Source organism: Solea solea, chromosome 21 (assembly GCF_958295425.1).
Source record: "Solea solea chromosome 21, fSolSol10.1, whole genome shotgun sequence".
NCBI classification, from domain to species: domain Eukaryota; kingdom Metazoa; phylum Chordata; class Actinopteri; order Pleuronectiformes; family Soleidae; genus Solea; species Solea solea.
Window position 1 is genome coordinate 19554024 of NC_081154.1, and position 15205 is coordinate 19569228.

The following is a 15205-nucleotide window of genomic DNA, read 5'->3' on the forward strand; positions in this document are numbered from 1 at the left end:
AAACTAACATTTAGCTTTATGAAGTCATAATGATGTCAGTTATCTGTAGATAGGTGGTGGGACGACAACTTCCTTAAAGTGCTAAAGTGCTAGTTCAGGTTTTTGGTTTTCTCTCGTCTCTCACACCAAACCTCAGAGAGAAAATCACTGATTTTAACATCATACACACACACACACACACAAGAGTTGTTGTGTCACCTCTGTTGCTAGCGGCTAATGTTAGCATGCATCCTTAATAACTAATACTATAATTCAGCATTCTTTTTTTTTATGCTATATTAGCATGTTAGCATAGGGTGACCATATTTTCATTTGGGAAAACCAGGACACCTTGTTGGGGGGGGGGGGGGGGGGCGGTCATGTGGAGGATGCTGCTGCTTTAATAGTATTTTATTATTATTCAATTATACCGGTATATTATATTATATAGATAGAACAAGATATTTAGTTCGTTTATTTAAAATGCTTTTCAGTAAAAGTCAATAACAATAACTCCAATAACAAATGATAATTTTATTCAAAATGTATTTATTCAAAATGCTTGAGTCAACAATTCCTGTAATGAATGAACAGCACAATGAAAGAAAGGGGAAAGGGGAGGGTCTTTTTGAGCAATGCACTAGTGCAGTCCATGGATCTGTAACTGTTGTGGTGTTTCACTGTGTGAAATGACCATGCAGCCTCCGCTGCATTCACTGCATCCTCGTTCCCTGGTCTGAGAAAGTACTGTGTGATCGAGCTAGCACTACCCTCGCCTCGGACAGCTGTTTTGTGCTTCTCTGTGTCCAGGTGGATTTTCAGATCTCTTGCACCTCCATTGGACACCGAGACATATGTGCCTGCTTTGCACACTGTGCACAAGGCTTCCCATTTGTCTCGACCCGATCTGAAAGCCGGGAAACTCTTTAGCAATTCGTCGGTAAACGAGCACTTGCGCTTCGGCATGTTGCTTGCGTATGACTGACAGTCACGTTGTCTACGTTCTGATTAATAGGGCTGAAAGCATAGGGGCGGGGATTAGGCTACGTCGCACGCAGCGCCGTGGGCAGTGCCCTAGTGCATGTAAATGTAATGGTCCAAAGAAGGTAATTTTAAAAACCAGGACATTTCCTCACTTTCTAAAAATAACCCGGGACACCCGGGACAGGACGTGAAATACGGACATGTCCCGGGAAATACGGACGTATGGTCACCCTATGTTAGCATATAAATCAATCACCTACTTTACAGCCTGAGACACTCAACCTCACTCTCAGAGGAAAACAAAATGGCTGCCGGGAAAGAGACACAAGGGAAAACTGATTTTTAGCCACTTAACTAAACACTTAGCTAATAAAATCTACATCAGTTTAAGTCTACAATGTCTTAAGAACACGTTTACGTCTTTATCTCACTGTGACACAGACTTTTCCACCAGGAAACTGAAGTTTGTAATCCACTCACTCTCCCACACCAAACCTCAGAGAGAAAATCAGTGATTTTAACATCACACACACATGAGTCGTTGATCCACTGCTGCCTCCATCACTAAGTTCTAATGTCTTATTTTATTAATTTGGCATTTAAAATCCTTCTTTTAGACTTAACTCAGTGTTGCATCTCTGGAAAGGAATGATTAAGGTCCACACGTTGGATGGGTCTTCGCTTTCTTTTAATGAACCGTAGGCAGCATAATACAGGTAAACAAAACAGCCTGACGAACCCGCATAACTTCCGGCCCTCTTCTTCTACCCGCGTAACCTAGACCTGGACCACGACAACAATCTCCACACGCCCTCTGCTGGTGAACAATAATAATGCTGCCTAAATATATATATATATGAATGATTTAACTACGATACCACATCTCCTCCCCCTTAAGTAAACAACTCCTTCCTGTCAACACAAAATAAATACTAACACTAAACAATGCATAACAAGCACCAATACATAACAAAGGAACATATACATATTGTTCTAACTAGGAAGGTACGTCCTTCCTGTGAGATCAGAGCACATTGTTGCTCGATTCCTGAAGAGATCTCACTCTATCTAACAGAGTCCTGAAGACACACAGGTGGACGTCTCTCCCTCTGGGAACGTCGCAGCTCTGGTGCCACTGAGGAGTCTCCTTTAGCCTGAGACTCTGGAGCGCATTGTAACTTCTGGGGCTCAAATAATGGAGGTTGTGGTGTAGTTTCCATCACTGAAGGCGAGCAGCCCTCGGAAACTGCTTCTGTGTCCTGCAGCGGCTCCATCTCTCTCTCCGGTTCGTTGGGAACAGTGTCTACCCATCTTGCCCTCACCTGATCCACGTGCCGTTTCAGAGTTTGGCCAGTTCCGATGGTAACGATGTATGACACTGGCCCTGATGAACTCACGATGACTGCTGGAATCCACTTTGGACCATAGGAATAGTTTCTGATTAACACATTGTCTCCTGGTGCGAAACTTCTTAGTCTTTTTTTGTTGTCATGATTCCCTTTCTGTTTCAATTGTTTGTGCTGCACTTTAGTTTTCAAATCAGGCATGAGCAAGTCTAAAGCTGATCTGAGTCGCCGTGACATCATCAGCTCTGCAGGTGGTCGTGATGCGATAACCGAACAGAAATCTTGACAGTCTGGTTTGCAGTGTGTCACCTCTTACTTTTTTCATCCCCACCTTAAAGGTCTGCACTGCCCTCTCTGCCAGCCCATTGGAAGAAGGGTGGAAAGGCGCTGACCTCACATGATCAATGCCATTTTGTTTCATGAATGACTCAAAGTCAGCACTTGTGAAACACGTTCCATTGTCTGACACTAACATCTTAGGGAGGCCAAAAACACTGAAACTCTGTCGCAGTTTCTCAATGGTAGCTTGTGATGTAGGTGATTTCACAGGGTAAAGGTCCATCCACTTGGAATGAGAATCCACAATGATTAGAAACATCTCACCGAGGAAAGGGCCTGCATAGTCCACATGAATCCTGGACCACGGTGATTCTGGCCATTCCCAAGGGTGTAATGGTGCAGTAGGTGGTGACTTGTGGTGTTTTTGACACTCCTCACATGCCTGCACTTCTCGTTCAATGTTCTCATCCATATTTGGCCACCATACATATGACCTCGCCAAGCCTTTCATCTTTGACATGCCGGTATGTGTCTGGTGCAGGAGTCTCAGTATTTTGTCTCTGCCTTTGGTGGGGATAATTACTCTGGCTCCCCAGAGCACACAACCATCCCTCACACTCAGTTCCATTTTCCTCTGTCGATATGGCTTGAAACAAGCATCCGTCTGAACAGGCCAGCCTTTCAAGGTGTACTCATGGACCTGTGACAAGATGACATCTTTAGCAGTCCATCGTTTGATTTGTGTGGTGTCAACTAGTGTGTCATCCAGTACATCCATCATCAAAACTTGCTCAGTCATCTCTTGTTCAGGCCCTGAGTCAGGCACCGGCAACCTGCTGAGCGCATCCGCGTTTTCATGGTGTTTGCCCGGCTTGTACATGATGTGGTACTCATAAGCGCTCAATGTTACAGCCCACCTTTGTACTCTCGGCGAGCCCATCTGAGGTATAGGCTTTTTTTCATTGAAAAGTGAAATCAGCGGTTTGTGATCTGTGTAAATAGTGAAAACTCGGCCATACAAATATTTGTGAAATTTCTTAATGCCAAATATGACAGCTAAGCCTTCTTTGTCCAGCTGAGAATACCTTTTCTCCGCAGGAGAGAGTGTGCGTGACATGAACCCCAGAGGTCTTTCACTTCCATCATCCATCTTGTGTGACAATACTACTCCTACGCCGTACGGTGATGCATCACATGAGAGCACTAACTCTCGGTCAGCCGAATAATGAACTAACACTTCTGCTGAGTTCAACAGGTTCTTAGATTTTTCGAAAGCTTCCTGTTGTTCCTTTTTCCATGTCCAGCGTACCTCATGTCTCAAAAGTTCATGCAGGGGTGCCAACAGGGTTGCCAGGTTGGGAAGGAATTTGTTATAGTAATTTAGCAAACCCAAGTATGCTTTTAGTTCAGTGACATTTGTGGGCGTAGGTGCATCCATGATGGCTTTAACTTTCTTCTCCACTGGGTGGAGCCCCTGTGCATCCACTACATGCCCCAAATATTCCACTTTTTCTTGCATGAAGGCACACTTGCTTCTTTTTAGCCGCAACCCCGCTTCCTCCAACCTGGTCAACACCTCATCAAGGTTCTGCAGGTGGTTTGCCTCATTCACCCCGCTCACCAAGATATCATCTAGATACACTGCTACTCGAGGTATCCCTTTTAACAGGCTTTCCATGGTCCTCTGAAATATGGCTGGAGCAGACGACACTCCAAAAGGCAGTCTGTTGTACGTGAAGAGTCCACGTGGTGTGTTTACTGTCACATACTTTTTCGATTCATCATCCAGGAGAATTTGCTGGTAAGCATGGCTCATATCCAATTTGGAGAACCGCTTTCCTCCTGAAAGCGTTGCAAACAGGTCCTCCATTTTTGGTATCGGATACTGTTCCAAAGAGGCCACAGTATTTATGGTGAGCTTATAATCCCCACACAGCCTTACAGTCCCTGTTGGTTTCAGGATAGGCACAACTGGTGCTGCCCATTCGGCATATTTCACTGGCGAGACGATGCCTTCTTTCAATAGTCGGTCTATTTCCTCGTCAACTTTTGCCCGCATGGCGAAGGGGACAGACCGTGGACGAAAGAAACGTGGGGTGGCATCACTTTTCACATGAATCGCAGCTTTCATGCCTTTCAGGGTTCCTAACTCCTCTTTAAATACATCTTCGTGTTTGCTGAGCACTTGCTGCAGTGTGCTTTCTGTCGTCTTGACATGGTGCAGTTTCCTGTTTTTACGACTGTTTTTTATTTCTCCCCAGTCCAGATTTATCTCCTCTAGCCAGCCTCGTCCTAGCAAGCTGGGGCCTTCTCCTTCGACCACCACCAGGGGCAGATTTCTTTTCTGCTGCTTGTATCTGACACTGACACGCGTTGCGCCAATCACCTTAACAGGATCCCCTGTATAGGTTTCCAGCTTGATTTTTATGGGCTGCAGGCTAGGGAGTTTGGTGTGTCTCCATGTTGCTTTGAATGTCGCTTCATTCATGACTGTTAGGCAACATCCCGTATCTATTTCAAAGTTCACATTTTTTTCATCAAGTTGCATATCCACAATGTAGGGGTCTACTTTTCTAAGGTGCCCCACACTGCGACGCCCTAATCTGTACAGTTTACTCTTATGCTCTCGTTGGCACTTAACACAGTTCAAAGTGAAAGAGTCGTCTTCCGAGCTATCACTTGTACTGTTATCCTCTGTCTCACACACTTTGTGAGAACGGTAGTGTGCACTCCGCTGGTTGGCACTCTTTACATTTGCCGATCCATGCTTTTTCTGGTTCAGTTTAGCTTTGCTTCTACAAGCTCTAGCTAGGTGTCCAACTTTGCCACAAGCATGACATGTTTCTTGTTTGTACTTACAATCTGCTGCTGTGTGCTTGGTTCCTTTGCATCGATAACACACTCTGCTTTCTCCTTTAAAGGTACGAGTCTCCTGCTGCCCTTTGGTGAGGTTGAAGCATTTTGCTGTGGCACCCGAGGCCTGCAGATCCTGTGCATTTTTATTTGCAGTCTCTATAGATACTGCGATTGACAGAGCCTTGTCAAACGTGAGGTCTGTTTCTGACAAGAGACGCCTCTGGATTCTGTCGTCGTTAATTCCACAGACGATCCTGTCTCTCAACATCTGTTGCAACGTGTTGCCATAGTTACAATCTTGCGCCAGGCGACGTAGCTCAGCCACATATTCCATGACAGTTTCATTGGGCTTGCGGGAGCGAGAGTCGAATTTATAACTTTGCACAATTTCACTGGGCTTTGGATCAAAGTGATTTTTCATCAGAAGTACCAGCTCTTGAAAAGTTTTGTCTTTGGGCTTGTCCGGGCTGAGAAGGTTTCGCATCAGGCTGTAGGTCGCTGTTCCGACGACACTTATTAGTATAGCTCGTTGTTTTGCTGCCTCGTCAATCCCATTTGCCGCAAAAAACTGCTCGAGTATTTCAGTGTACTCGTCCCACGTCTGATTCTTTGGGTCAAACGCTGCTAGCGTGCCTATTGTAGCCATTTTCCCGCTTCGGCTTTCTGTTTCCTCTTCCTAGCCGTTGGCTAACTGCATTCACTGAGGGTTAGTCAACCCTGTAGCCGACTCCCGTCACGTCGTTTCTTTCAATGTCCGTTCGCCGGCTTGCTTCCCCTAATCCCATCCTCGTCGCCAAAAAGATGTTGCATCTCTGGAAAGGAATGATTAAGGTCCACACGTTGGATGGGTCTTCGCTTTCTTTTAATGAACCGTAGGCAGCATAATACAGGTAAACAAAACAGCCTGACGAACCCGCATAACTTCCGGCCCTCTTCTTCTACCCGCTTAACCTAGACCTGGACCACGACAACAATCTCCACACGCCCTCTGCTGGTGAACAATAATAATGCTGCCTAAATATATATATATATGAATGATTTAACTACGATACCACACTCAGTGACACAAAGTGACCACACGAGGCAGCAGAGGACCAGCAGCTCCTGTGTCCCTGTGAGCTAAAATCACTGATTTTCTCTCTGAGGTTTGGTGTGGGAGAGTGAGTGTTTCACAAACTTCAGTCTAACAGTGAGATAAAGACGTGAACGTGTTCTTAAGTGACGTCGATTATCTGAGGCGAGACAAAATGGCCGCCTCTGTAAAGCAACTCTAAATAAATATTATTTTAAAGTTACAAAAACAAATGAATTTATATTTTATAGTGATTATTATACACATACACAAACGTGTGTGTGGTTTATATTCTCAGTTTCTGACAAAAAACCTGTTTTATTTCTATACACTGTGTGTGTTCGTGCGTGTGAGTGTGTGTGTGTGTGTGTGTTACATTTCATGGCTCAGCAGCTGTGTTTTCTTTCTGTTTTTCCTCTTACACAACAGCAGAGGACGATAATATTCTTATTTATTGAAAGCTTCAGTCTCATGTTGTGTTTACAGAGTCCATGTGAATGTTTCTGAAACCATTATTAATCCACGTATGTGACATGGCTTTCGTCTTTGTGAGTTCATATATTATAAATATAGATTATCATATGTCTTCATTCTTCTGAGAGCAAACCACAAAACCTTCTCTCGTATTTTCAGGCCTTTTTATTTATTTTATGAGTAAATACGTAACAATTGCAGTGTTTCACATAGAAATGACAGACATTTGCTGAAGAGTCGGTTTCTTTTGTTTTTACTTGTGTGAGGAACTGACACAGATGCTAAAACATGTAAAAACAAGATTTTAAAGACATGTTGCAAAACACTCGTAGTCATAAAATCTACGTCAGTTTAAGTCTATGATATCCACTCACTCTCCCACACCAAAGCCCACAGAGAACACCAGTGATTTTAACATCACACACACAGGAGTTGTTGATCCTCTGCTGCCTCCATCACTAACTTCAAATGTCTGATTTTAGTGAATTTGGCATTTGAAATATTTCATTAAGACTTAACTCAGTGACACAAAGTGACCACACGAGGCAGCAGAGGACGAGCAGCTCTTGTGTCCCCGCAGCTAAAATCACTGATTTTCTCTCTGAGGTTTGGTGTGGGAGAGTGAGTGGTTTACAAACTTCAGTTTCCTGTCTCACAGCCATGTTTTCACCCTCCGTGTGTGAGGCTGGTTCTCAGCAGCAGGGGGCGCTCAGAGCAGTCACACTTTAAACACGTAGCAGCTTTTTTCTTTTTTCGACTGATTTCATCACAGAAAAACAAACTTTATGTAACACTGTAAAAAAAACTCTGTCACATTCAAACATCTATGGGAAAAAAAAAACTTTTAAATTCTTTGTAAGAAAAATAAATACGTGGTCGTTTTGTGTGGAACGAGCGACACACACACACGTTGTGTGTTTGAGCGGCGCCGGACGCTCTGGCTGAGGTCCACGCTCACCGCCACAGGGCGTCCCCGGGGGCGCACAAGTTCAGGGACCGTGGGACGTGGAGCGTTTGGGACAAAGAGGAGGGAGCGCAGGGTCACGAGGTTTTTCTGTTGGACTCCCGCTGCAAGCGTTTGTTGTTGCCGGCGTACAGCGAGGACATGGAGGCGTTGGCGGTGGCCTGCTGCTGCGGCAGCGCGCGGCGGGAAAGCGCGGGACCGCCCCTCAGCAGCAACACGTCACGCACGGCGCCACGGAACGGCTTACTGACGAAACAGTAGAGGAAGAAGTTGACCGCGGTGTTGAGCATGGCGAGCATGTTGGACAGGTCGTACGCCAGGTGGACGCGCCAGCTCCTGTGGACCGAGGACACGTACAGGTGGTAGATGACCACCGCCGTCCTTGGCGCCCACAGCACCGAGAAGGCCGACGTGATCGCCAGCAGCATCGCCGTGGTCTTACCCAGCGGTCGCCGCTGCAGCCGTGCCACGTTTGACCCCCCGTCCTCCTGGTGGCGCTGCAGCTTCTGCCGCATCCTCAGCGTCTGTAAGATCAGAGAGTTCAACACCAAGAAGATGCTGCACGGCAGGAAGTAGATGATGGTCACGTGCGTCCAGATGAGGACGGAGTCCAGCGCGGTGGGCGGGTGGCTGTCCCTCCACATGTCCGACCACCAGAAGAACGGGACGCCGGACGCCAGCGACAGCGCTAGCACCGCCGCGATGATCTTCCTGGCTCGCTCCGGGTAGCTGATCTGGCGGTGGACGAGCGGGTGGCAGAGCGCCACGTAACGGTCCACGGTGAGCGGGACGGTGGACCAGATGGACGCGTGGTTGGCGGCGAACTCTGCGGCACTGACGGAGTGCAGCAGCAGCGCTGGGACGTCGCGGTGGAAGACGGCCGTCTCCAGGAGGAAGCCCACGAAGATGATGAAGAGCTGTGAGAGGATATCGGCACCCGTCACTGCCAGCAGGTAGCAGTAGAGAGTCTTCTTAGTGCGGGACGCTAATCTGGACAACGCCACCGCCGTGAGGATGTTCACTGAAAGACACGTTAATAAAGACGTTAGCAACATTCAGCTACTTCACAGCTAGCTTGAATCTGTCATTTGTTTTTTAGCGACTCAATTATTTTAGCATTAGCAAGAAACATTTGACGTTAAGTCAAACGGTGCCTGATTCCCGATCTACAGAGTGAGATCATTGGTGCGTTCGAGGTATAGTCGGAAGTCGGATTTCCAACTCTCGTTATCGGAGCAACCTCACATACTTCCACATAATCCACAGTAAATCTGTCGCACACATTTTTTTCCGCTAACATGTTGCTACAATGTTCATGTACTCAAAATACCACGCAAAGCAATGCTATCAAATGGTATTGCTAACAATAGTTGGCCCGAAATACGTCCATGCATCGATGTGTTTTTCCAGAATTTTCTACTCAACTCAAGGCGACTCTGACTTCCGATGTAAATGGAACGTACGATATGTCGTTAATTGCAGGTAGCTCTGTTGCGAGTCTGAAGCAATAGTAGCTACGTTTACAAATAGTTGTAACGTGTAAATCTGGACAAGGGAACATCTGCGATCTGAGGAACGTTGTCCTGCATGCTAAACCCTCTGTGGAACCATGAATATTCAACATCTTTGGATCATTAGCTCGCTAGTTGTACAAGTTATTTTTGAAGATAACTTTGTTTACGTTCGCTAACATTAGCAACCAAAACAGACATCAACATATAACGTAGTGCAGCTTTAAAGGCTGACGACCTTTGACCTCAGACGATCTGTCGAGGGAAAACAGTCTTCAAAAAAAACATTCTTGTTTCTTCTGAACAAAATAAACTCCTGAGGGATTTTTGTTTTTATTCTTCAAAATAAAAGCTCCTTTTCGCTCATTTCTGGTATTTGCATTAGATTTAAACGAGTTTATGTGATTTTTCAGCTTCTTCTTCTCCATAAAACAAAGAAATCATTCAAACGGAATCGTTTTGTGTTTGTGGACGACAAAGATCATCGTTAGCTAATCGTGAGTTAATCGTGAGTTAATCGTGAGTTAATCGTTAGTTAATCGTGAGTTAATCGTGAGTTAATCGTTAGTTAATCGTGAGTTAATCGTTAGTTAATCGTTAGTTAATCGTGAGTTAATCGTTAGTTAATCGTGAGTTAATCGTGAGTTAATCGTTAGTTAATCGTGAGTTAATCGTTAGTCACAGTCACAGAAGTCGCTGTTGTACTACATATTTCACGTATATCACCTTTAATGCCAGGACACGTGAGTGTGTCCATCCCATAATAACTGTTGAAATGTCAACATAAATAATAGATTTTCTGCTCATTAAAGTTTAAATCAGTCGGTCTCAGAATGGCTGTGACTGTAAATGGCCTCTGACCTCTGACCTTTACGTCCATGTCCCCTGAGGAGTGTAAAGGTGACGTGACCCTGACTCTGCTGCTGCTGCTGCTGCTGCTGCTGCTGATGATGCTGCTGCTGCTGCTGATCAATCACCTCACAAACCCACACTCATTGATTATGAGATGATTAGATGACTGAAGCCTGTGAAGAGCATTTTTAAATGTATGGTGTGACTGTGTGAGTTAAGTGAGTGCCGTGAGCGCCCCCTGCTGCTCTAAACCAGCGTGAGACATCTTCAGCCACCTGACAAAAGGCTGCGACGTCTTTAAGAACACGTTCACGTCTTTATCTCACTGTGACACAGACTTTTCCACCAGGAAACTGAAGTTTGTAAACCACTCACTCTCCCACACCAAACCCCATAGAGAAAACCAGTGATTTTAACATCACACACACAGGAGTCGTTGATCCACTGCTGCCTCCATCACTAACTTCTAATGTCTGATTTTGTCACTTCGGCATTTGAAAATCTTAATTTATGTTTATTTAAGTGACACAAAGTGACCACACGAGGCAGCAGAGGACCAGCAGCTCCTGTGTCCCTGTGAGCTAAAATCACGGATTTTCTCTATGGGGTTTGGTGTGAGAGAGTGAAGAACCAAGACATTTAAGGGACCACAAACAAGACTAAGATGAGACTAAAACTTGAAGTGACTAAACTGGACCAAGACAGAAACCATAACGAGACCAAGACTTAAGGAACCAAGATGAGACCAAGTCTTTTTAAAATCATTTTAAACCATGGACGTCGGTGTGGGAGAGGGAACCAAGACCAAGACACTTTAAGGACTTAGAGACCAAAGTCTTCTTGGTTACTGAGACCAGGACTTTATGTGGCTCACAAATCCAGACTTTCAGAGTCTTTTGACTAAATTCAGTTTGTCCTTCTGTCTCTGATGGCGGCCATGTTGTGTCCTCTATGTTACCTGGGACACCCACACAGAGCAGGACGCTGTAGTAGACGACGGGGACGAAGCCCAGAACGCACGTGGATTTCTGCAGGTCCTCAGGTCTCAGGTCCAGCTCCTCCAGGCCAGATTCGGTCTCATTGGGCCAGTCGATCATGACCTTTGACCTGGACAATCACAGGAAGGGGGCGGAGTCATATTTCTGTCTGTCAGTCAAAAAAAAACGACTCTGTCTCCAGACCGAACCAAAGGTGGGTCAAACCATTGATCTGAGGGACTGAGAGACACCGACCATCACAGGACAGACGGACAGAGACACAGGACAGACGGACGGAGACACAGGACAGATGGACGGAGACACAGGACAGACGGACGGAAACACAGGACAGACAGACGGAGACACAGGACAGACAGACAGAGACACAGGACAGACGGACGGAGACACAGGACAGATGGACGGAGACACAGGACAGACGGACGGAAACACAGGACAGACAGACGGAGACACAGGACAGACAGACAGAGACACAGGACAGACAGACGGAGACACAGGACAGACAGACAGGGACACAGGACAGACAGACGGAGACACAGGACAGACAGACAGAGACACAGGACAGACAGACGGAGACACAGGACTGATGGACATAGAGGACACTTTTTCATTTGCGATCGCAAAAGTCGTATTTTAATGCGATAAAACCTGGCGACGTTTTTTCAGACGTTTAAATAAACTTTATTGTAAAAGACGACGAGGACGATGATTTTGACACACACACATAGGTGGACAGATGGACACTGTCTTATCTTCAGCTCAGATCTTTTGTTTTCGCTCATGTGTGAAGACGTGTTTGATCCGTGTCATCGCTCTGCAAACGTAAACAACATCATCATCGTCGTCGTCTTCATCCTCCAGTCTGAGTCAGAGACAAAAACCTCAACGTGCTTCATGGTGAACCCAGAACCCAGAGCTGAACCTGAAACTGTCCTCTGAATTATTGATCATGAGACGACGAAGCTGAGACGACAGCACTTTGCTGCGGCAAACAGGACGAGGACAGAGACACAGACGAGGACAGAGACACAGACGAGGACAGAGACAGAGACCGCTGCGGCAAACAGGACGAGGACAGAGACACAGACGAGGACAGAGACACAGACCGCTGTGGCAAACAGGACGAGGACAGAGACAGAGACCGCTGCGCCAAACAGGACGAGGACAGAGACACAGACGAGGACAGAGACACAGACGAGGACAGAGACACAGACTAGGACAGAGACAGAGACCGCTGCGGCAAACAGGACGAGGACAGAGACACAGACGAGGACAGAGACAGAGACCGCTGCGCCAAACAGGACGAGGACAGAGACACAGACGAGGACAGAGACACAGACGAGGACAGAGACAGAGACCGCTGCGGCAAACAGGACGAGGACAGAGACACAGACGAGGACAGAGACAGAGACCGCTGCGGCAAACAGGACGAGGACAGAGACAGAGACCGCTGCGGCAAACAGGACGAGGACAGAGACGAGGAGGAACCTGTATGTGTGTGTGTGAGACAAAGTATTTTCTCTTTAAACAAACGAAGACGATGATGAAGCAGACTGAGTGTCCTCTGAAGACACTTCGTGTCTTCATCATCGTCTTCATCATCATGAACTCTTAAATCTTCATTTAGTTTCAAAATGATTCTTTGTTTTGTTGAAGGAAAAAGTTTGAAATCCTAAAACAATAGTTATTATTATATATAGTTACAATTGTTTGTTATTATGATAATATGTTAAAGAAATGATTGACTTTTTTAGTTTGAAACATGTCATAAAATAATGTATTTCAACATAAAAAATACTTTTAATAATGATAATGTAAAAACATTAAAAAACAAAAATATTTAAACATTTAAAACATGATGATATTTATTACAAAAACAAAAAATGTAAATGTTTATAAGAAAAAAACGACTTTAAATATTAATATAATTAATTCTACGATATCACAACAAAAATTAAAAGTTTAAATCATAATAAATGACGGGAAAAAAGCAGATATGAATCACTATGACTGTATGATGGTGAGTTTCACTCATTCACTCATTCACAATCCTCCTGAAATTCATCTGTATGAAGAAGTGATGAAGACGATGATGAAGAAACACAAACATGTCTCACCTTCACATCCAGGTCTCACAGCTTCTCTGATCCTGGATCAGCTTCATCGTCTCCACTGAAGCTTCTGCAGAGTCCACCACGCCAGTGAAGGACAGAGGAGACGAGGAGAGGAGGAGAGGAGAGGCTGCTGGAGCATCACTGCAATGACTGAGACAAATAGAGGGAGGACAAATAAGAGAGAGAGGGGGGGAGGAGGGAGGGGTGTGTGCATGAGAGGAGGAGAGAGAGGGAAAAACAGGAAAACCACAGGGAATGAAGACGGTTCCTGTTTCATATTACAGAGGATTCAAGTGTGGAGAAGTAAGTACACACACACACACACACACTCACACACACACACACACTCACACAGACACACACACAGACACACACACACACACACACACACACACACACACACTCACACACACACACACACAGACACACACACACACTCACACACACACACAGACACACACACACACACACTCACACACACACACACACACGCACTCACACACACACACACACACGCGCGCGCACACACACACACACACACACACACACACACACACACACACATCCTCTGCTGCCTCCATCACTAAGTTCAAATGTCTTATTTTGCCTTGGTTCAGATTGACCTCAGTGACACAAAGTGACCACACGAGGCAGCAGAGGAGCAGCAGCTTTGGTGTGAGAGAGTGAGTGGTTTACAAACTGTCTGACTGTGAGATAAAGACGTGAAACACGTTCTTAAACTCTTAAGTTGAGTTTTAAAAAGAAACAGAAAACGTGTTTATTCTCACGACTTTAATTCAAAACAAAAGTCTGTAAATGTCATCATTCAGACTCACTCATTCACACGCGTGTGAATGAGTGAGTCTGCACATGTTTGATGAGCTCCAAAACAAACAGAGCGGAACTCATTCATCCTCGCAGCTGCAAATCATTTCATGTGTTCACTGCACACGCGGTGATTTACAGCGACCTCGAATAATGAGGCTGCTGCAAGCACACGTCACGACGATAGAGGACGTCTGAGACGTCACAGAGAGACACGGAGACGTCACAGAGAGACAAGGAGACGTCACAGAGAGACCCGGAGACGTCACAGAGAGACACGGAGACGTCACAGAGAGACAGAGACGTCACAGAGAGACACGGAGACGTCACAGAGAGACAGAGACGTCACAGAGAGACAGAGACGTCACAGAGAGACACGGAGACGTCACAGAGAGACAGAGACGTCACAGAGAGACACGGAGAGGTCGTCACCGCTGTCAGCACTGACACACTGTAGTACACGTGTCAGGCCTGTCTTTGTCTCTGAGGATGTTTCTGTCTCTGCAGATGTCTCTGTGTCTGTCTCTGCAGATGTCTCTGTGTCTGTCTCTGCAGATGTCTTTGTCTCTGCAGATGTCTCTGTCTCTGCAGATGTATCTGTCTCTGCACATGTCTCTGTGTCTGTCTCTGCAGATGTCTCTGTGTCTGTCTCTGCAGATGTCTTTGTCTCTGCAGATGTCTCTGTCTCTGCAGATGTGTCTGTCTCTGCACATGTCTCTGTGTCTGTCTCTGCACATGTCTCTGCAGATGTCTCTGTGTCTGTCTCTGCAGATGTGTCTGTCTCTGCACATGTCTCTGTGTCTGTCTCTGCACATGTCTCTGTGTCTGTCTCTGCACATGTCTCTGTGTCTGTCTCTGCAGATGTGTCTGTCTCTGCAGATGTCTCTGTGTCTGTCTCTGCACATGTCTCTGTGTCTGTCTCTGCAGATGTGTCTGTCTCTGCAGATATCTCTG

General features: G+C 45.8%; 2 protein-coding genes across 2 annotated transcripts; both read right to left on the minus strand.

Annotated features, from left to right (window-relative positions):
- Window positions 1-2027: 2027 nt before the first annotated feature.
- Window positions 2028-6234, minus strand: LOC131448863 (uncharacterized protein K02A2.6-like). Its single transcript, XM_058621651.1, is given in 2 exon segments — window positions 2028-2565; window positions 2567-6234. Coding segments are annotated over 2 exon segments (4062 nt in total). The 5' UTR covers window positions 6091-6234.
- A 993-nt stretch (window positions 6235-7227) lies between these two features.
- gpr142 (G protein-coupled receptor 142) lies at window positions 7228-13584 on the minus strand. The gene is made up of 3 exons (XM_058620292.1): window positions 13430-13584; window positions 11276-11424; window positions 7228-8975 (listed from the first exon to the last, which is right to left on the minus strand). Exons 2-3 carry the CDS (start codon window positions 11412-11414, stop codon window positions 8032-8034), a joined length of 1083 nt encoding a protein of 360 aa, XP_058476275.1. The 5' UTR covers window positions 11415-11424; window positions 13430-13584; the 3' UTR covers window positions 7228-8031.
- Between the last annotated feature and the right edge of the window lie 1621 nt (window positions 13585-15205).

Excerpts from the sequence above, each read along its gene's own strand:
- gpr142 (XM_058620292.1), bottom strand. The coding sequence starts at position 11,414 with ATGATCGACTGGCCCAATGAGACCGAATCTGGCCTGGAGGAGCTGGAC. Across the intron at positions 8,976-11,275 it reads GCTCTGTGTGGGTGTCCCAG|TGAACATCCTCACGGCGGTG; the intron begins GTAACATAGAGG and ends CGTGTCTTTCAG.